This window comes from Mus caroli, chromosome 2, assembly GCF_900094665.2.
Source record: "Mus caroli chromosome 2, CAROLI_EIJ_v1.1, whole genome shotgun sequence".
Classification (NCBI taxonomy): domain Eukaryota; kingdom Metazoa; phylum Chordata; class Mammalia; order Rodentia; family Muridae; genus Mus; species Mus caroli.
In genome coordinates this window covers 28,054,658-28,075,622 of record NC_034571.1, presented here as the reverse complement: position 1 = coordinate 28,075,622, position 20,965 = coordinate 28,054,658, and the positions used below count along the sequence as shown (strand labels likewise).

Genomic DNA, 20,965 nt, shown 5'->3' with positions numbered 1-20,965 from the left:
AGAGAGAGAGAGAGAGAGAGAGAGAGAGAGAGAGAGAGAGAGAGAGAGAGAGAGGAGAGGCAGAGTGAATGCAGGCAACCTGGTGTGCACACACCTGCTCCTGCACCGCTGCAGTGCACTGCTGAAGAGGCTGGCCTCTGAGAGTTTGTGATTAACAAAGACTAGCCTTCAGTGGTATCCCACAAAAGCTTTTCAGGGTGCCACACCCATGACCATCAGTGGGAAATTACGTGCAGACATTTAAGGAGCAGACAGTTGAACCTTGATGCATGCTGACCGGTTCCTGCATGCTGTCTTGAATGCACCTTGTTCCCGCTGCTATGGAAACCAGGAACTGCTCCTAGCACGATGTCCGCCAGGCAGCAGCACTAACAAGCCTGTGTGGGGCTGAGAGCGACGCTAGGAACTGGAGAGGGACTTACCACTTTGACCGGCCATCCTTCCCAGCATCCTCCTCATCTTCATCATCGCTGAACTTCAGTTTCTCGGAATAGTCCACTTCCTCGTGGAGGCCTGCAGCGGCAAAAGGTTCCAGGGACGTGAGAAGACACAAGGGCATCTCCAGTGCATCACTGTGGTGCCCCATCTGAGGCCAGGGGCTACTTACCCTGCCCAACCGCAACTCCTAAGAGAGCCCTAGGTAACAGCAATGAGCAGGGCAATCCTAACTCTCCCACACACAGTGTTAAGTCAGGAGAAAAAAATGAAGACACCCTCCCTGTGCAGCCCCCAAACTCATGGTTTTTGAGTTCTTCGGAGTGCTGGGTTTACAGGTATGCACCCACAACCAGACTGAAACTCGAATTCAAGGCAAAAGAAAAGGAAAGCAGATGGGGCCTACCTCTGCAACAGAGACACTCTGTCAGAGACTGCTGGTGTCCCGTGCCCCACACCCTGACTGGCACAGGCAGGGAAAGTATCCATAACTGACGGACAAAACGTGGTGATGGGTCCTTACAGCACCCAATATTATTGGGTTGTAAATGAGTGTGGGTGACTGGGGAGATGTTCACACGCTCTCCCATGTACACATGCGCGTGCACACACTCACACACACATAAAAATAAAGGCCTCCACCCACACAGATGTCTGCAATGTTATCAAGACACTAGCAAACTGAAGGTCATGCATGTGCCGTGCTGTCAAGACAGAGAAGGGAAATCCCATGAAAATGTGCATGGGGTCACCCGCTTACCCACGGAGACTCACAAAACAAAACCCATAAACGCTCAGCAAACTAGAACCACAAGGGGATGTCACTGTCCTGAGAGTTAGCATCACTCCTTTGGGTGACACACGACCTTAACACTACTCTAGAAACACCACAGCATACAAGAAAAAGGCATAAAAACTGGCAGAAAAGACAGCTGGGGTGCATCTCACACTGAAGCACTGCTTAGCATGCCTAAAGCCCTGGGTTCCATCCCCAACTCCCCGGGAAAAGGAATCTAATTCATGTAAGACAATTTTATGCCTGTCTATTTTTTTTTTGGAACAGAGTCTCATTATGTAGGCCTAGCTGTCTTGGAACTCTCAGTGTAGACCAGGCTAGATCTACCTCCCAAGTGCCGGGCGGGACTAAAGGCACATGCCACCACCACCCCAGGCTTGTGAAGCTGCTTTTTAAAGGAGAAGGCTGTAACTGAGTGGCAGAGCACCCGCACAGCACGAGCAGGTCCTGGGATTGCCCTCCAGCGCCATAAAACCAAAGTATCGTCATTTACAGGTGACACGGGAATTCATACAGAAAATCCTAGGTCAACAAAAAACCAGTAAGATCTACGGCTTGTTCTACAAAGTCCAGTGGGGAGTCCAGCTGGGATTTGTTAAAAAAAAGATAAATCTTCAAAGTGATTGAAAAAAATGCACTTATAATAGTATCTAAAACATAAAGTATCTGAAAGCAATTTTCTGTATTTATTTGCTTAGGAGACACTGTCATGTGTCACAGGCTGGCCTTTAACTTGCTATGAAGTCAAAGTCCTACCTACTTGCCACCACTGCCCATTTATATGGTGGAGGGGGACTGAACACAATGCCGTCTGCATGCCACTCTATCAAACAAGCCACCCACTCTGCTCCTACTGCCACTGTTAAAAGCTGACAAGGTTTTGTTGCTAGTGCCCAGGTCGATAAAGTGAGTCTCTAGTCTTAGCAGCCCAAGTAGCTGAGGCTGGGACTCAGCACTTGCAGCTTGTTTATGTGTGTGTGTGGGGGGGGGGGGCGTGGAAGAGCATTTACAGGAGCAGCTGAACTCAGCACCTTCCATTCAAATGCTAAGAAGGCCCGCTATCCACGTCCCCTGTACATGCTCAACAGGCCCTCTACCCAGGAAAAAATTACCAGAAAACACTAAGATCCTCTCCACCAGAGCGGAGACACAGCTCAGCAGTTAAGAGTATTTATAACAACTGCAGAGAACTCAAGTTTGGAGTCCAGGAAATGTGACCACAGCTTCAAGGGATCTGGCACCTTTTTCAGGTCTCAGAGGGCATCTGCACTAATGTGCATATAGCTACACATAGACATACACTTCAAACTAAATCTCTAAAGTAAAAAAGGTGCTCTCCATTGAAAACTACAGAACACTGATGAGAAGAAAGAGGACCGAGCACGAGATTCGCCAGAACCCTGGTCCCCAGGAGTCAGAACTGAGGAGCTGACGCGGACACAGAAGCAGCCTCTTTGTAAATACTGCCAGGGTGAAGTACACATTTGCACAAACCCTCCAAGAACTTGAGGACTGAACCATGTGAAGACCCAGGGTGGAAAGCTCCTCCCCTGAGTTTAAGATATACTTTAATTTGCACAGCTGCACAAACAGGTCCACGGAATTAATGTCATCGAGAAATAGGCAAGAATTTACACAGTCGATTGGTGTTTGGCAAAGGTGCCAGACCAACTCAAGAGAAAGTCTTAGTGAGTAGGGACAGTGCGTGGGCCCACAGAAAAGGCAGCAGGACGGTTGGACACCAGGGAACATCGCTACTGCCAGGGGAGGCAAAGAATATCTGGATTGGATGCAAAAGGTGAATTATGAACTGTGTTTTATTTTTACTCATGTGTATGCAAGTATCTTCATGAGCAAATGTCACATGTGCATCGGTGCCCTGTGGGCCAGAAGGCGTCAGATCACCTGGAGGTGGCGTCCCGGGGGAGTCTTCTGCAATAGGACGCACTCCTGACCACGGAGCCACCTCTCCAGCCTACGGAATAATGCACACTTCTTTCTTTTTAATTACTTATTATGTATGTGTGTGTACCTGCATGAATTTATCTGTAGCACATGCATGCAGGAGTCCAAGGGTGAGTGAGCTTCAGGTCCCCAGAACTGGAGTTACTAGTAATTGTGAGCTACCTGCTGTGGGTGCTGGGAATTAAAACCAGGGCCTCTATCAGAGCAGTGGGTCTCTATAAACCAATGCGTTCTCTCTCTAGCCAGGAGTCTAGCCTGACCCTATTTTTGTTCCTGGTTTTTTATTTTTATTTCATTTTACTGAGACAGGATCTCACATGTATACCAGGCTGGCCTCAAACTCACAGAGATCCACCTGCCTCTGCCTCTTGAGTGCTGGGATTAAAGGTGTGTGCCACCATGGGCTAGGTTTTTTTTTCTTTGTTATTTGATTTTTTTGGTTTTTTTTTTTTTTTTTAAATGTTTGTGAGTATTTTGCCCATCTATATAGAGGCCAGAAAAGGTGCTGGCTCCTTTGAGTTCCAGGAAGTTCTGAACTCCCATAGAGCAGCCAGTGAGTGCTCTGAACCTAAGCCTTCTCTCTAGAACCCTAAGATCCTCATAGTGAGACTTCTAAACAGATACAGAAAGCACAATATACTGGTATGTCACAGGAGCAACAGAAACTACAGATACACCCATAAGAATGTTGACAAGAGGTTGTGTCACACACCTTTGATCCCAGCACTCAGGAGGCAGAGGCAGGTAGAGCTCTGTGAGTTCAAGGCCGGGTTGGACTGCAAAGTGAGTTCCAGGACAGCCAAGGATACACAGAGAAACCTTGTCTCAAAAATCAAAAAAAAAAACAAAAAACAAAAAACAAAAAACAAAAAACAACCAAAAAACCCCAAATAGGTGAGTACCTCTTACCTGAAATCCTAGCGCTTAGAAGGCTGAAGCAAGACACAGAGGTCAAGATCAGATCAAGACCCTGGCTCAAAATCAGCAGGGCATGTCACAGCAAGACAACTTAGAAGGTGAAGGAAGTGCCTGTCCCCAAGGCTGACCTGAGTTAGACTCCCCAGGACACACATATTGGAAAGAGAATCAACTCCCACAAGACATCCTCTGCCCACATGTGTGCTGGGACACAGCACATATGCATACACACATGTAGCCCAAGTAAATAAATAAATGTAACCTAAGAAAAAAGAATTTTTAGACTGGGTAAGCACACAGTCTAGCACATGTGGGCTGCATCTCAGCATGGGATGATTTCTAGCCAGGCCTGTAAAGGCCTGTAAACTACAGAAAGTTCTTTTAAAAATAAAGTATCAGCCTCCCAGAGCTTTACAATCAAAAGCAGACACCGAAAAACGACGCCAGTCACTCAGGGAGCGCCCTCTGCTCTGGCTGTATATAAGGGCTGCCTGCCCTCCAACCACTCACCTGCCCACCCATCATCCGCATCAGTGTCCAGATCATCCAAGCCCTTCAGATTTTCTGCGTTGATGATGGTGGGCCGTGGTGCCCTCTCCACCAGCTGCCTAAGTGGGCGCACTGGCCGTGCCACGCCTGGCCTTTCTTTCCTGGTGAGACAGACAAAAAGATGATGGGCTCATGTCAACCTATAAGTGCAAACAGTCACTTTCCAAAAACGAGTTCCACCTCTGGTGTCTGAGTGAATATCTGAGCTACTTCCTTAGAAGAAACCTGCAGTGAACAATTACATTCTTGCTACGGTTCAGTTCCATCCACAGTACCACATGCTCACTGCCAGCCCCACCACAGTGCTGCCAGGCTCCTGCACTGCAGGAGTTAGCCCTGCAGACTACGCTCCTTGCTGGGTCCAAGTCCTGCCGCTCACCCCAGTCTCCAGAGCACAGAGCACTCATGCATGAACTGTCCCACACTGACACACACGGCCACAGGGCCACAGCCTTACCCATCTTGGTCGTTCATCTGGAACTGTCTGAAAGGAACACGGGGTTCCAGGCGGAGCTGAGGAAGGGGGAAAGAGCTTCGTTCCACCGTAGTCTGGTTCTCTGATGACTGTGGTGAACACATCTGAAATACAGGATCAATGACTGAGATTTTGTAATGATGGCTCCAATTACATGGTAAATGAGAATTCACTTTGGAAAGTGGAAAAGGAGGGGTCGGGAACAGGAAAGAGTGGAGAGCTTTGTAATGAATCACAGTGCCCCATCTGCCTTGGGTCCAATAAGGCTGAGAACCCCTGTCTTCCCTTTTTCTAAAGAACCAAAGCTACAGTGGCATTGAACAGCAGGGGCAGAAGCCAGGGGCAGTGGACAGGGAAAGGCCAGAGGGAGCGGGACCCACAGCGGCCCCTGTCTGCTACCCTGAGAGAGCTCAGGCTGAGGGGCAAACAGGAGCCTACAGTTATGGACAGGATGCTCTGAGTACTTACAAACGCTGGGAGCATGTCATGGTACGTGGGTGGCTGGTAACCGTGACCCATGAACTGGGAGGCCCCTCTGCGGCTGGGCTGCGCTGGGCGGAGAGAGGGCTCCTTAGAATCGCTGGTGCATGCCGAGGAAGGGGCTCCGTCTGCCCCACTGGCGTTCCTGCTGCCCAGCTCTGTTGGGGAGGCGCTCAGAGAGGCGGCAGAAATGATGTTCCGCCCACCGCCCTCCCTCCAGCTTGTCACATCTGTGAAGTGGAAGGGGACAAAAGAAAACTGTAAGGTTCTGAGGGGCAATGGACACCACCCTTTCTTTAAAAAATACCCCCATATCATAGTGAAAACAGAAAAGAAACCCAAATGTTGTCAGGCAAGTGGGGAGCAGGAAGCTAGAACTTCTTAGGGGGTGTTGGTTGTGTCTGAGAAATGTGTTCCACTTCAGAGACACAGGAGGAAAGAGAACTGGCTCCCACTGGCTGAGACCACCCAGAGGGCAGAACACAGGGACACCAGGACAGCCTGACTCACTCCTTCAGCCAGCACTACCCCACCCACCAAGGCTAGTGTGACTGTCCACATGAGCCTCTGTTTGGAACATCGGTACCCTGTGACCACATGTGGTATACACAGAGCACACAGTTCACAGGTAAAAACCCGAGGATGGAGCTGGTGATGTGTTTTTGTGGGCTGCTGTCAAGCTGATGACCCAGGACTGCTGTGGCAAAAGGGAAGAACTAATTCCCACAAGCTGCCCTCTGACCTCCACATGCATGCTACAGTAAGTGTGCTCCCTACCTGACAAACACACACCAAAGAAATGTCTGAAAAACTTAAAAACCTGACAGCTTCTTGAGCCCATTCAGAGACCCACACAATCTGGTTTTCTTTTTTGTGAGGGTCTCACTCTATATTCCTGGCTGGCTTAAAGCTCTCTCTCTCTCTCTCTCTCTCTCTCTCTCTCTCTCTCTCTCTCTCTCTCTCTCTCTCTCTCTCTCTCTAGACCAGGCTAGCCTCTAACTCATAGCGATCCATCTGCCTCTGTCTCCTGAGTGCTGAGATTAAAAGGCAAGCACCACCCTGCTTGGCCAGACTGACTTTCCTTACGCACACTTAGGGTTAATTGATAAATCAATTGCAAAAGGAGGCATAAATCCCAGGTGTGACCACGCCTGCTTCCCCAGTGGATATTTATTTGTCCTCAGTGCATCTCTAAACTGTCACTGCAGGTAACTCCTGTGGCCCCACTGCATCTAGCAGGACTGTGGGGCCAGACAGGAATGAATCCAGACTCCTCTCCATCCACTTCCGGTTAGAAGCTGAAACAGGAAAGGACCTAGCGCTCACTACCACCAAGAAAAAAGGCCGGCAGCCCGAGGGAGGGCCAGGCGGCCAGGCTGCTTCTGTTCTGCCGCCCTCCTGGGAAGCCAGGAACACCCTCAGGCCATCTGCTTCTCACCTTCTCAGGAGAGGGAAGATCTAGAAGCTGGTTCTGTTTCCACACTTTAGCCCCCGGGGTGACCCATCTCAGTCACAGCAGGGCTCCCCTAACACTGACCAGCCCCTCAGCAGTGTGCACATTCGGCAAAGTCACTGTTTTGCCAGAGTGGCTTCAGGACAGTGCCTCCGACTTGCCGTCAGTACCATCAACAGAAGAGGCCTCATGACCGAACAATACAGGCAGATCCTTGAATTCAAGAGCTGAACAAGTTCAGCTTCCTTGATCAGGCCTGGCAGAAAATCCAGCTCTTAAACAGGAGACCCTCAAGGGAGGCCTGCTGGCAAGGCCCCCACAGCAAGCCTGCCCCAATCCCTGGCACCAGAGGGCGCAACAGTACTGGCTGCTGCAGATTCACCTGGTCAAGTCTGACATGCTGGGGAAGGGTGAAAGCCAGACTGACACGCTCTTTGAGTGACAGTCAGTATGTGGAGGAACATGGGAACAGGCTATGGAACCAGGGACTTGATCAAGTTAGCTGCACCCTGCATGTATCCACGAAGCAGAAGCCAGCTTAGTGGAGTAAAGGATGATAAATGGACAAGTGGCAAGACTCAGCTCAGCGAGAGGGAGCGAGCCAGAGGTGAGGAACAGAACAGATAGAGGCAGTCAGGACAAACATGTCAAGCAGCTACCTGTGTCCATGCTCTGACACCTAGGCCCAGGCAGCTGGGGACACGTGCAAGGGTAGATAGCAAGGGGTCTGGTGCCCAGCAGGACCTGAGGACAGCACTGCCCTCCACTCACTCTGAGGGCGGAGGCTTGGTCCTGGCCCATACGACAGATCTAAGGCGCCCTTTTCTTTGCCAGCCTTGTCCTGCCCTCCAGCTGCTTTCAGCGTCGGAAATTCCTCGGGAGAGAAGGATAACAGTCGGCTTGAGCCCCTTAAACCTGCAGGAGAGGCAGAGAAGATACAGGGAGCTGGTGAGACAGCCAAGTGTCGCTGCTTTCCTAGCCCCATGTGGCCTGGCTAGGTGGGCATCTGTACTGCCAGGCAGTGACAACGACTCCCTTAGCTGTTCCCAGGAGCTGGCAGGTGCTCACACAGGATAAGGGGACAGGAAATCACCGGGTACTTGCGTCTGCTTAGGGTAGTAAGACTGCTTCATGAGGGGCAGCATCAGACACCCAATAAAGCTGTGGCTGTTGAGTTCTGAGACTCACCTCCCAACCTTCTCCAGCCCTGCCAAGCCAAGTGTGGTCCTGATGTAACCCCAAGACCATTTCTCTCTTCAGCTGTCACTCACTGCTCAACCAGAACCCCCTTAGAAGGAACAGCCCTGTTTTAACATTGTAACTCCACTCCTGACACACAGATTCCATCTCTTCCTGGATTAACAGAGGAGAATGGCCTTTTAAGGACTAGTGCTCTCACAGCCCATGCTGTGTACCACACTACTGCACTGAGGGATACCACTGCCCTGTTATAGCCACACCCCTAGGTTTTCAGTACAATACATAGGCACCTGCTGACTGAAACTGCTGTGCACAGGGAAAGGGTCAGGTCACTGCAGCAGTGGCAAGGCTGGGTGAGAACAGCCTGCCAAGTGACAGCATCGGGCAAACTCACGCTCTACTGGCAAAACTGAGAAAAGGTAGGTGGCTGGGGTTAGCTGTCACCTGACACTCTAGAACAGAGGCTCTCCAGCTTTGAGGGCTGAACAAGCCTTTCCCAGGGGTCACAGGTAAATCAGACATTTACATCATGATTCATAACAGTAGCAAAATCATAGTTATAAAGTAGCAATGAGCCAGCTTGGTGGCGCAGGCCTTTAATCCCAGCACTTGGGAGGCAGAGGCAGGCGAATTTCTGAGTTCAAGTCTACAGAGTGAGTTCTAGGACAGACAGGGCTGCAGAGAAACCCTGTCTCGAAAAACCAAAAAAAAAAAAAAAAAGTAACAATGAAAATAATTTTATGGCTGAGGGATCACTATAAGAGGAACTGTATTAAAAATAAAATCATGGCATTAGGAAGGTGAGAACCACTGCTCTATAGCCACCTGGGAAAGGAGTCTCAAGGAAGGACTGTTTGGATCATATTGGCTAATGGGGATGTCTGTGGGGGATACTTTTGATAATGTTAATTGGGTGGAAGTTCCCACCCACTGTGGGCAGCACCACTCCCTAGGCATAGAGTTGTGGATGTTTAAGAGTGGAAAGCAAGCTGAACACTAGTATGCATGCATGCATTCATTCATTGCTCCAATTTTGACATTGACTGCTAAAATGCCTGACATTTTCACTTCCCAATAATGATGCACCATAAACTAGAATTGTAAATTAAACTCTCCCTTCCTTCCTTCCTTTTATCACAGCAACAAAAAACAAAACTATGACAAGTAACTCAACCCTACACCTGCACACTAGTATCCCTCAGATTTCAGCACTTTTACATTTGTCACCCAATACTGGCAAGCAAGGTAATCAGAGCAGGCCACACCAGGGGGAAGGGCACACACCTTTGATCTCTGTCCTAGCACTTACAATGCAAGCCTAATGAATCGAGCTAAGATCCCTAGCATCTATGTGAAAAGCTGGGTGAAAGGGCAGGGATCTGTAGTCTTGGCACTCCCTAGGAGGCGGACTCCATGATCCAGAAACTCCTGGGCCAGAGGACTTGGTGCATGGATGCAATGACAAGAAATGAGACCCCCATTTAACAAGGGGGAAGGTGAGAACTGACTTCTGAAAGCTGACCTGTGACCTCCACATATGGGCAATGTGCTACACATGCACCTGCGTTTTTACACACACACATCAGTACCAAGCACCATGACATATAGTTATAATGAGAAGAGGCATTCTTAATTATGAAATGCCTCCATAAGGTTGCAGGCACCTCTGTGGGGCATTCTCTTGGTTACTGATTGATGTCTGGGACCCAGCCAACCAAAGGCCGTGTTCTCCCTGGGCAGATCATATATAAAAAAAGCAAACTGAATCGCCAGGGAAGTGAGCCGGTAAGCAGCATACCTCTGTGACTTCCCCATCAGTTCCTGCCTCCAGATAGAGTCCAGCCTGGAGTTCCTGTACAGACTTCTACTCGTGATGGGCTGTGAGCTAAAACAACCTTTTCCTCTCCAAGTTACTTTTGGTCATGGTGTTATGTCACAGCAACAGAAAGTAATTTAAGACAGTGAGCTTCAAGCCAGAAGACTTGTTGCAAAAAATGAGATGTACCATTCATGAGGGAAGACAAGCAAAACCATCCTCTGATCTTCACATGCACACATATGCACACACACTACTTGCCTACATGCAGCACGGAATTCCCAGATGAGTTTGGAAGCATGCACACACACTCACCACTTAACCTTCATAGAAAACACAGACCGCCGGGCCTCCACTGACAGCGCAGTCGCTGCCCCACCGGCCTTTCTGAGGACCTCAGTTGCCTGCCCTCCCTGATGCCCATCTGTCACCTCACCTCCACCAGCAAGGGGCTCACATGGTGTGCGGCTGAGCCACCTATCCAGAGTGAAGCTATGCACATTGTGACTGCCCAGTGCCCCAGGAGATGCTGGACACAACATTCTAACACATGGGCTTTCCTCTCCACCACAACGGATCTGGAGAGAGACATGTCCTCTGTGCTGGCCGTCCATGTCCAACAGAAGTCAGGTGTTGCAAAGCCCTGGCTTGCAGGGACATATAGGAGTGGGAAGGTAACCCCAGGGCAGAGGACAAGAGTAACACGGCTGCCAGGGCTGTGTCCCCACAGAAAGAGCAACATCAGATTCCACTTAGGAGCTATACCAGTCAACTTGTCACTCTCCCTCACGGGTAGGGTTGCAGAGCTGGGTCGTCAATGAGCATAAGAAGAGAAGTACACCAGCTAATGTGGAAAACCCAGACCACTTCAGGTAGCCTTCTGAATTTATGGTGCTCTCAAAACCACCTGCTGGGAGCTGGAGAGTTGACTCAGTGATTAAGAACACTGCTCCTTCAGAGGTCCTGAATTCAATTCCCAGCACATGTTGGCTCACAACCGTCTGTAACTATAGTCTCATAGGATCAGATGACCTCTTCTGGTATGCAGACAGATACACATGCAGACAAAACATCCATACACATAAATACAAATCAATCTTAAAACAAACAAGCAACCTACCTGCTGACGTTGGTCTCACCTCCAGGGTCACAGGGACTGTGCCACGTGCCCAGGACTCATCTAAAGCACACAGCTACCTAGTCACAGTTTACCTGAGCCACCGAAAATACTCTGACCACTTCATCGTGCAGCACGCTAGCCCTCACCTCCGTGGCCGCACAGTGGACTGACCTTTCCAGACCTTCCTACCAGCCAGGACACTGACAGTAGCCAACCCCGCCCAATCCTCCAAAGGCTTGGGCGGATGTCTTCCATGTCTGCTGCATCCCCATACTGCTGGCTTCCTCAGCACGCATGCCTGAAGCCGGCGCTAGTGCCAGGCCAGTGAGGGAGAAGCAGCAGTGGCAACATGACACTGGCAGTAATTACCCCCGAGCAGTGCAGCTGACTGAAGGACCATCAGGGCCCGTGTTGGGGTTCCTCTGCCCAGCTATAGAAGAACACTTCCAGTAACCAATATTAAACTCAAATGAGGCCAACCATCACAGAATTGGCACCACAAAGGACACCACACCACCAACACTAGCTTTTGTGAAAGGTTCTGCAGCTTCTAGGGTCCCTCATCTAAGGAAAGAACCAATCCCTCCTGCCCACCCACCCCATCCAAACCATCCGCACCCACTTACCACCTTCGTGTCCGACTGGCTTTCCACTCAGCTGTGCCCATGACTTTGGTCCACCTGGCACTGAATTTGTGTTCTAAGAAAAGGAAGGAAACAAGAAGAGCCAGCTCAGCCAACCTGCTGTGCCTTGGAATGTGGCACTTGGCCATGGCCGGGCTCAGCGGCACAGCACTGGCCTGGCACGCTCAGGCCTAGGGTCTACCCTCAACTCCACAAACAAAAGAGGGGGTGGGGCGAGAGTTGCATGTTAGACTCAAGCCTCATGCAGAGGACAGTTGGCCACCTTCAGGGCTCTCAGTAGAGCAGGCCCAGCCAGAGTCAGGAGCCTGGGGCCCAGAGCAGCACTGCTTGATGAGCAAGGCTGAGGGCATGCCCACATCCACCCGCATGCAGAACTCTGCAAACACTGCCAGGCTGTCCCGTGCCCACACAGAGTTGTGCTGTCTTGCTCCAGAGACAAAACTCCAACCATGATTTCAGCACATGTCTCATATCTGGGCCACTGGTGAGTGTGGAACACGCCCAGGAAAATTACTGTGCAGAACCATTCTGAAACAAGGCTGGTCCTCCCAGCCCGACTCCCAAGAGGTCGTCTCCTCTTCTGCTCATCCACACTTGCCTGTCTCGGCCTTGGCCCCACAGGCAGGCTCTGATGAAAGTTCACAAGGCTAGAGACCCATGAACCAAGCAAAATCCCACCATGTCCCTGGAAGGGTCTGGTCAGATTCCCAATGGGGCCCAGACCTGCTTCTCATGCAGAATATGTCTGCTCTATCTGCCTAGCCCTAAGCACAGACAACACAAGGGCTTCTTTGCTGGCTTCTGTGGCAAGCCTGCAGATGTCTCTTGATGGACTACACAGGACATGCCCAACATCTTATGAGCAAGGGGACACCAGGGCTGCCACCATTCTCTCTGCACACACCTGTGTCTATTAGCCTCAGGGTGACACAGTCCTTACCAGGACACCAACGGGGGATGGTGACTTCTATTTCAAAGGCAGTGGGCTGTCAAGACCCTCTAAGAGTCCCCAAGACATTGACCCTCTTCCTTCCCCCTCAAGTAAGTGAGAAAACCCCAGAGCCTCTAAGAAGAGTTAATGGCTAGATGAAATGACCCATGTGGGACAGGCTCCTTCCTCCAATGGCCAAAGCTGGCAAAGCCCATGCCCTCCTTACAGTGACTGCCAAGAACCTACCCAGGTTCCAGAGCCAGGGCCAGGGCACAAGTGTGCATTCCCAGCTCTCTCTGCAGAGCTAAATCTGAAGCACCAGGGCAGTAATCCCACTTAGCTTTTAATCTGGGAAACAGGAAGTCAACTCCGCACTGTGATGTCACAGGCCAAGGAATGGGATGGACATGGGGGTTTCAGCGCTGCAGAAGAGAGAGGTGTCCTGGAGAAGCCAAAGGCTCCCAGACACATACTCTTCTAGTCATGGCAGACAACAGCTTTGTATCCAGGGGACAATACAAAATCAAAGTGTCAAGACAGCTGGTAAGAGTTAGGCATGGGCTGGAGAGATGGCTCAGCGAGTAAGAGCACTGACTGCTCTTCCGAAGGTCCTGAGTTCAAATCCCATCAACCACATGGTGACTCACTACCATTTGTAATGAGATCTGATGCCCTCTTCTGTTGTGTCTGAAGTCAGTTAGTGTACCTATGTATAATAATAAATAAATTTAAAAAAAAAAAAAGCAAGGCAAAGGCAAGCAGATTTCTGTGAGCTTAAGGCCAGCCACACAGTAAGACCTTGTCTAGAAAAGAGAAGAGAAGAGGAGAGAAGAGGAGAGGAGAGGAGAGAAGTTGGTGCATCACAGCGAGCTGGTTGTGTTTTCGAACACACCAGACCAGAGAATGGGCTGTTTCTGCAGCTGACACTTCCTGTGCTCACAGGACGGGTGTCCACAGAACACATCAGGAAGTGCCCAGCTGCCTGCGCTCAGCCCAAGCTTTACCCAGGCCAAGAACCTGTCTTTTTCCAAATAGCATCAGGACTGCCTGGGGATGTGAGGACGGGGGCCCAGCACCTACCTCCTGACTGATAGACTGTGTCGGTTTCTGCAAATTGGAGACAGATTTCTGCAAACCCGGCTGCGGCTGCGACTCCGGCGGCTGAGAGGCCGTCACACTGGAACTAGAAAAGGGCAGGATGCACGGGAGGGTCAGCCTCTGCGCAGGGCCTCTGCCTGCCTCAACAGTGACAGTGACCAGACAGTGACCCATGTCCTAGGCTGACTCGGTGACACTGCCCAGGACATGGGGCAGTCTGCTGCTTGCTTCTGATAGTTGTCAAATGAGCTTGAAGGAAGCAAAAGAAGAGCTGTCACTGGAGAAACTGAGTCACTGCGGTGAGGGCCGGAGCTCCTCTCCACCCACTCGGAGCAAATGCTTTGACAACTGACAGATTTCTATCTTGCCTCAGCATATGCCTGCACTCAATAAAAATAAGTTTATAAATATAAATAACAGACATTACCATCTCATCCCCCATACATAAGCTCCGATTCCCACAGATTTCCGTATACATATGTTCGTGTAATATTTTTAACACAAGATAGCCCATGCATATGATTCCACAGTCTCTTCTCTCGGTCTAATAGAGCTCTTTTTATATAGAAGATTCCTTTAATGATGACTGGCCATAAGTTAATTAGTTCCTGCTCCTCTTTCTTCCCCATTACAGACAGAACTGCAGCAGTTTAGACGCACACAGGCACAGGTCTCTGGGTATTCTCTGTGAGTTACCCAGTCGAACGATCACAGGGATGAAGCTGTCAGACCAAGCTATCAGCAACTACCTCCACACAGGCTGCAGCGTGTGCCCACTGTCTGAGGAACAGGAAGGGTGGTGTGGAGCCTTCCGCTCAGCCGCAGTAGAGCCTTGCACTTGACAGCCCACTCGGCGATTATCAGCCATTGCCAGGGGCTCAGCTGATGGGCAAAGTCCACAGACGCACTGACAACCTAACCCCAGACACTCACCAGTCACAAAAATGACAAACTGAGGCCTCCAGGTAGTAGCACACCTCTGTACCCCCAAACCTAGGCTCCACGTCCCCATGGGAGAGCAGGCCAGGGATGGGGAGCCTCACCTGCCCCCTTTCATTCCCTCCTCAACACGAGGCCTTCAGCAGGGGTCTGGCACTGCCTCTGCCACTGCTGGGAGACCAAAGAAGCGGGGTGGCACTCTGTGGCCTCCTCTATGCAGCCCAGAAGCAGAGGCTCTGCAATTCCACTCCAGTGTCGCACAGCTTTCTTACCACAGAGCTGGTAGGTACCATTCAAATGGACGATGACAACAGCTGACACCTGCATGTCCTCTGCACCAGGCTACTATCCACCACAGTGCCCTGGTGGCCAACCCTGGAGCTAAGGACTAGGTTTCCTTGAAGGTGGAACCCTCAGGTACAGAAGTCCCAGCAAATCACGAATCACCTGACTAGAAACAACAACCCCGACGGTTGTGATATGCCCCCCAAATCCACAGAGAGCACCCCTCACAAACTGACTGAACAATATTTCTTGTTTTGTTTTTGTTTGAGACAGTGTCTCGCCAAGTAGCCCTGACTAGCCTGGAATTGACTATGCAGACCAGGCTAGCCTCAAACTTATAGAGATATGATTGTCTCTGCCTCCTGAGTGTTGGGGTTAAAGGTGTGCACCACTATCCTGACTGAAAACTGTTTAAATAGCCCAGGACCCAGTAGCAAGCTCTACCAGGAGGGTCCTGCCTCTGGAGCCCCTCCCAGAACATGGCTTCCTCCCTGATTCAGACAGAGACGCCAAGAACCCAGAAGGCTATCAAAGGCTATCATCTGAGGAGCTTGTGCTGGCTCTCTGAGGCACACGGCACAGGACTTGGGTCTCCTAAGGCTGTCGCTGCCAAGCTACGATCTCCTAACATGGAGCACAGAAGGCCCCTGCCCCCACCTAGTGGTCCTCTAGGGACTGGTCTCCATCACTGTACACATTACCTTGGGGATATGGTTATCCAAAGAAATGCTACTCAGTAATCACTCAGAGGCCCAACAACCAAACAACGGCAAGCAACGAGCGCAGAGCCCCGAGGCCTGTCCACACTCTTACTCCCAGTCCTCCCTCTGCACGGCCACACCTGCAGCTCACAGAGCAGAGGTGCGGGGCACCGTGACAGCCCAGCCTACCCAGTCACCCTGCTCCTGTGGCTCACCTCTTTGGGTCTTGCTGGTCCTGCTTGTTGGCCCATCCTGTCCCGTCCTTGGGAACTATCACGATGTTGGGGTCGTTTCCTTTGTTTTCAGACTTCAGGCTTGGCAGGTTTGCAGGCGGTGGCATACGCCGGGCTGTGGCAACTTTCCCGAGACTCTGTAAGCCATGTCTAGGAATAACTGCAAGGAAAAGAACATGGGGTAGAGCACACACCTCACAGGAGGAGAGGCCAGAATACACACCACTGCTCAGACTAAGGAGCCAAGCCAAACCAAGCCAAGTGCTTGGTAGTCACTCCAGCCTCTGACAGCTCCTCCCCCAGACTAGAGACAAAGGACTGCTGGGATCTGCACATTCTACCTTGGCAGGAGGCCGCTGCAGGAGCTCATGCCACAGTGGAGCCAGGCCCAGGAAGCTCAGCCCACAGTGACCACCCCTGCAATATGACATGGTCCTGGCTGTGCCCCAAAAACCCCCAGGAAGGCCTTGTGTGTGGCAGCCAATCCTACACTTGTTCCACTATGAAGTCAGACCCAGGAAACCGAGAGGGGGAAGGCTATGCAAACGCCGTCACCCCACCTGCCTGCCAAAACTGGCTAGGGGCACAAGTGCCTGGTGGGCCTGGCCATCTTACAAGGGACGGAAGCAAAGAATGCAAGAGGGGCCTTCGGCTGGGCCTTACCTGAGGACCTGACAGCGCCTACTGACCTCCCTTTATACTTGTCAAACAGGCTGAGAGTCGAGTACTTGCTTTTCCCATCCTTGCCCTGGGTTATTTGCCCCAAACGATCGGACATTGCGATGAAATGTCATCTAGTAAGGAAATTTTCTCGGCACCGCTCCCGATTTGCCTTTGAAATGGAAAGGGGAGGTCAGTCACCAATCACAATTCAGAGGAGCAGATCCGTCAGGAATCTCGGACATGCTGAAGATGTAAAGACAGCCAGGGACTGTCCCAAGGAAAATGTCCCCAGCGTTCATCCACAGGTGCTCCCTCCAGGTGGCCTGCTCTGCAGATAGCCTGGGCTACCCCACCCCCAACTCAAGACTTGCTGGTAAGAAAGGCTGGAGAAACAGCAGCCATGCAACAGAGCGGGGTGGCTATGATAAACTAAACCAGCACCCGCCTCCACTAAGACAAAACCTCAAAACATTGGAAGCTTCTACCCTTTCAATATGTCTATCAGCATTCTCCTTGTCTACTCTTAATTCACCCATTCACTCATTCACTCATTCATTCATTCATTCATTCATTTCAACACCAAGTGCCCATCCACATCAATGAGCTCTGCTCAATGAAACGGAGACCAAGAGCAACCTTCACCACCGTCTTCCTTCTCTACATCAGCCTTAACTAGAGATGCTCAACTTGAAGCCTGTACAAAGACCATGACTTCCTAACCCTGGAAGCAAAGTATGGAACACAAAGCAAGCGTATCCACCGAGTATCACAGTCACACGTCCTTAATGGCCTCACTGGGTGACTAAGAAAAGGGAGAGGGAGGCAGCTGTCATAGTGAATCTGCAGCCCTGTGAGTCTGTCCTAAAGCTACCTGGGCTAGAATACATCAGTGTTTCTGGGAGGCATCTGGCACCCAGTAAGACGGTGCCTAAGATAGATCTGTACACCATGGCCTCAGACTAAGGAGCAAGAGAAGCAACACTCAATTACAACAGGCACACAAAACAAAAGCTGAGACAGAGCCACTGATGTCACATCTGTGTGGATGGAGCCCAGTCTCCTGACACATCAAAGGCGCAGGTGTCAGCTCTGGCACAAAGCAGACCTGGCCAGGTGCTGCAAGAGTGTGTGAACGCACAATGTGTACCAGGAAATGCCCTGAAGACCTGCATGTGAGGCAGGAGGTGGTAGTGCACACCTTTATCCCAGCCAGCAAGGACAGGCAGGTGAAACTCTGTGAGTTCCAGGACAACCAGGACTACACAGTAAAACTGCCTTGAAAATCGGAGGAGCGAGGGGTGGGGGGATGTGGGAGCTGCAGACACAGCTTAGTGCAATAAAGGCATTTGCTGAACCCACAAAGCTCGGAACCCACAGTGGCAGGACAGAAGTGACCCCTGGAAGTTGTTGTTCTCTGACCTCCACATGTATACCATGGCATCTGTACACACACACACACACACACACTAATCTTAACTTTAAAAATGCACATAGAGAGCAGGAGAGATGGCTCAGCGGTTAAGAGCACTGACTGCTCTTCCAGAGGTCCTGAGTTCAATTCCCAGCTACCACATGGTGGCTCACAACCATCTGTAATGGGATCCGATGCCCTCTTCTGGTGTGTCTGAAGAGAGCAACAGTGTACTCAACATACACAAAAGAAATAAATCTTAAAAAACAATGCACATGAAAGGCTGGAACTCACGTATAAGGACAGCCCTCTGGCCACCTTGGCACTCTCCCCCACGGAAAGACACAGTCGCCCTTCCTCTAGACGCAGCCACAGCCACCCTGGCTGTGTAGTAATTCCCTTCCTCACTCAAATCGTAGCCCACAGCTATGGTGGAGGAGAGGTCCAGCAACACCAGGCTCTCCAAAATCGAATGGACTCAGCATCAGACCCACTCAGGGCCAAGCCCAAGTACGCAAACAACTATGGAGTCCTGGAGAACTTTACAGCGCATGGCCAGAAACTTCCAGTGCTCACTGGCCCGCGATCAGCGAGAACCCCAGCCCCGGATCACTGAGCATCAGGAGCAGTCAGTACCTGGGACCATGAGGGGGCTGACCCACAGGTCAGATCTCCCTCTCCTAAACCTCTGTGGATGAGCACTATCTGTCCCGCCAACCACATTCTTCCCCCAGGCCCGGGTCGGAGCCACTTCAGAATAACTAGCATTTCACAGAGCCTCAAGTATATGCTGACTCAAAAGTCTCCATGATGTTCGAGGGACACAATGTCACCCCAGTCACAGTTGCTAATCACCAAGAAGAGAAGGGAGAACCCCAAATGTTGGAGATGGCACAAAGAACTAACAGTTGCCATGAACGAGAAAAGCACGGAGGCGGAGTGTGGAGGTGTAAGTGTGAGCGCTCCTGAGGACTTATGCAGATGCGAAGACACAGCTGCACCGCCATGTCTGGACAGCTCTAGTCACAACAGTCAATACTCACACAGTCAACCAGGGTCTGTGGGCAGATGAACAGAAGTGTACATGGAACATTACCTAGCCATAAAAAAAGGAAAAAAAAAAAAAAAAAGAGAAACAAAAAATGAAGCTAACTGCAATCTTCACTTGAGCATCATGTTGCCAAAAGACACACTCCACATATGGTAACTTACACATGGAGGTGAGATAGTGCCTGCTACTACTGTGCCTGACAACCTGAGTTCTATCCCCAGAGCTCTCAGGGTGGAAAAAACAAACTCCCACAAGTGGTCCTCTGAATTTTACACATAATGCATGTGTAAAATAAACACATTAAGTTTTTAAAAAGTTGATCTCCAAGAAACAGACAGAAAAACAGCACCAACCAGACACTGGGAAATGGGGAGGGTCAAAGGGAAGGAGAGGGGAGGGAGGGAAGACTGCTGGGTTGGAGGTCTGAACAGAGTGGAACAGGAAAGTCAGGGTGGACAGCGATTAGTGGAGTACTTCAGAACAGCAGGTAGAGTGTATGGACAGTTCTACCCAAATAAACAACCATGTCTGCAGTGATGGGCCTGCGAGCCACCCAGATCTAACCGCTGCACACTGCACACACACCGAGATGCCAGATCACATTCCAGAAAAAGAGACAACTGCCTTGCCAAAAATAAAGTTGTGCGGGTTGCAGGCATGGTTCGGTGGTTGCTGACGGCTCTGCCAAAGGACCCAGGTTTGAATCCCAACACATGGGGGCTCAAATCAGCTGTAACCGCAGTTCCAGGGGAATCCAATACCCTTTTCTGGACTCCACCAACACCAGGCGCACACACACACACAATACACAGACAAACATACAAGCTAAACACTCATCCACATAAAATAAAAGCCCCCAAAAGTCCACTTCCTTATAAACTGGGTAGGATTACACACTGGTGTCAACTCAAAATAACAATCTGAGGCAGAAGAATGGCTTGGACAGAAATTCCCAGTAGTCAGGTATCTATAGGGAAAGTTTTGGTTTCTTTAAAATCCCAGTTATGTGACTATGTTTCTGTTTTAATCTCAGGTATGGCATATGGGGCTGCTTCAGTTTGTCCACTCCCCTAACTATGATCTTTGCAAGCTACAGATGGTTTGATTCTGGGCACTCTGGAGAGAGTGTGAGAGAACCGAGGGGGCCTGTGGTGAAGGCGGCGGTTGCAGTCTGTCAAGTGCTCCTGAGCAAGAGGAGACGTTGGAGACATCCTGACAACGAAGACTGGACTTGCCCCCGAGAAACCCAAAGCCCCAAGCAGCAGGAAGAGGTCTATGCCCCTTCCTCTCTAACCTTTCTCTTCTAGCTAGCTAGTGTTTGGCGTTGGAAGTAAGAACCCAATAAAGCAGCCACAACAGGCATCCCCGGAGCTGCATTCCACACTCCCCACAACGCAGAGGCGGGAGAGTGAGACTTCAGCATTAGCCTGGTCTGCAAAGCAAGGCCCAGGACAGCCAGGGCTACACAAAGAAACTCTGTCCTGAAACAAACACAAACAAACAAAAAATCCGAAAATAAAACAAACATAAAACACTTGAGTTGACAGCCCAGGTGGCTAAGTGTGCTAACTGCTCTGGCAGATGATCACACTCAGTTCCCAGCACCCGCCTGGTGGCTTGGAATCACCATTTTCTGGCCCCAGGGCATCTGCACACAAGCAGTGCACACAAATTCCTGCAGGCACACATAGCCACACACACACACATATAAATAACTAAAGCTGTTATAAAAAGAACATAAGCCGGGCGTGGTGGCACACGCCTTTAATCCCAGCACTCGGGAGGCAGAGGCAGGCGGATTT

General features: G+C 50.6%; 1 protein-coding gene across 4 annotated transcripts in view; it reads right to left on the bottom strand.

Annotated features, from left to right (window-relative positions):
- Prrc2b (proline rich coiled-coil 2B) overlaps window positions 1–20,965 on the bottom strand; it is an 83,573-nt gene that overhangs the window by 35,250 nt on the left and 27,358 nt on the right. For all 4 annotated transcript variants that reach the window (XM_021183079.2, XM_021183088.2, XM_029468771.1 and 1 more), the window contains exons 2-10: window positions 16,702–16,870; window positions 16,021–16,198; window positions 13,863–13,965; window positions 11,834–11,906; window positions 7,843–7,986; window positions 5,607–5,848; window positions 5,121–5,242; window positions 4,625–4,764; window positions 423–513 (exon numbers count right to left, since the gene is read on the bottom strand). In XM_021183079.2, the coding sequence (XP_021038738.1) occupies window positions 423–513; window positions 4,625–4,764; window positions 5,121–5,242; window positions 5,607–5,848; window positions 7,843–7,986; window positions 11,834–11,906; window positions 13,863–13,965; window positions 16,021–16,198; window positions 16,702–16,816 (1,208 nt within the window). In that variant the 5' untranslated portion in view covers window positions 16,817–16,870. The remainder of the gene's footprint in view (window positions 1–422; window positions 514–4,624; window positions 4,765–5,120; window positions 5,243–5,606; window positions 5,849–7,842; window positions 7,987–11,833; window positions 11,907–13,862; window positions 13,966–16,020; window positions 16,199–16,701; window positions 16,871–20,965) is intronic.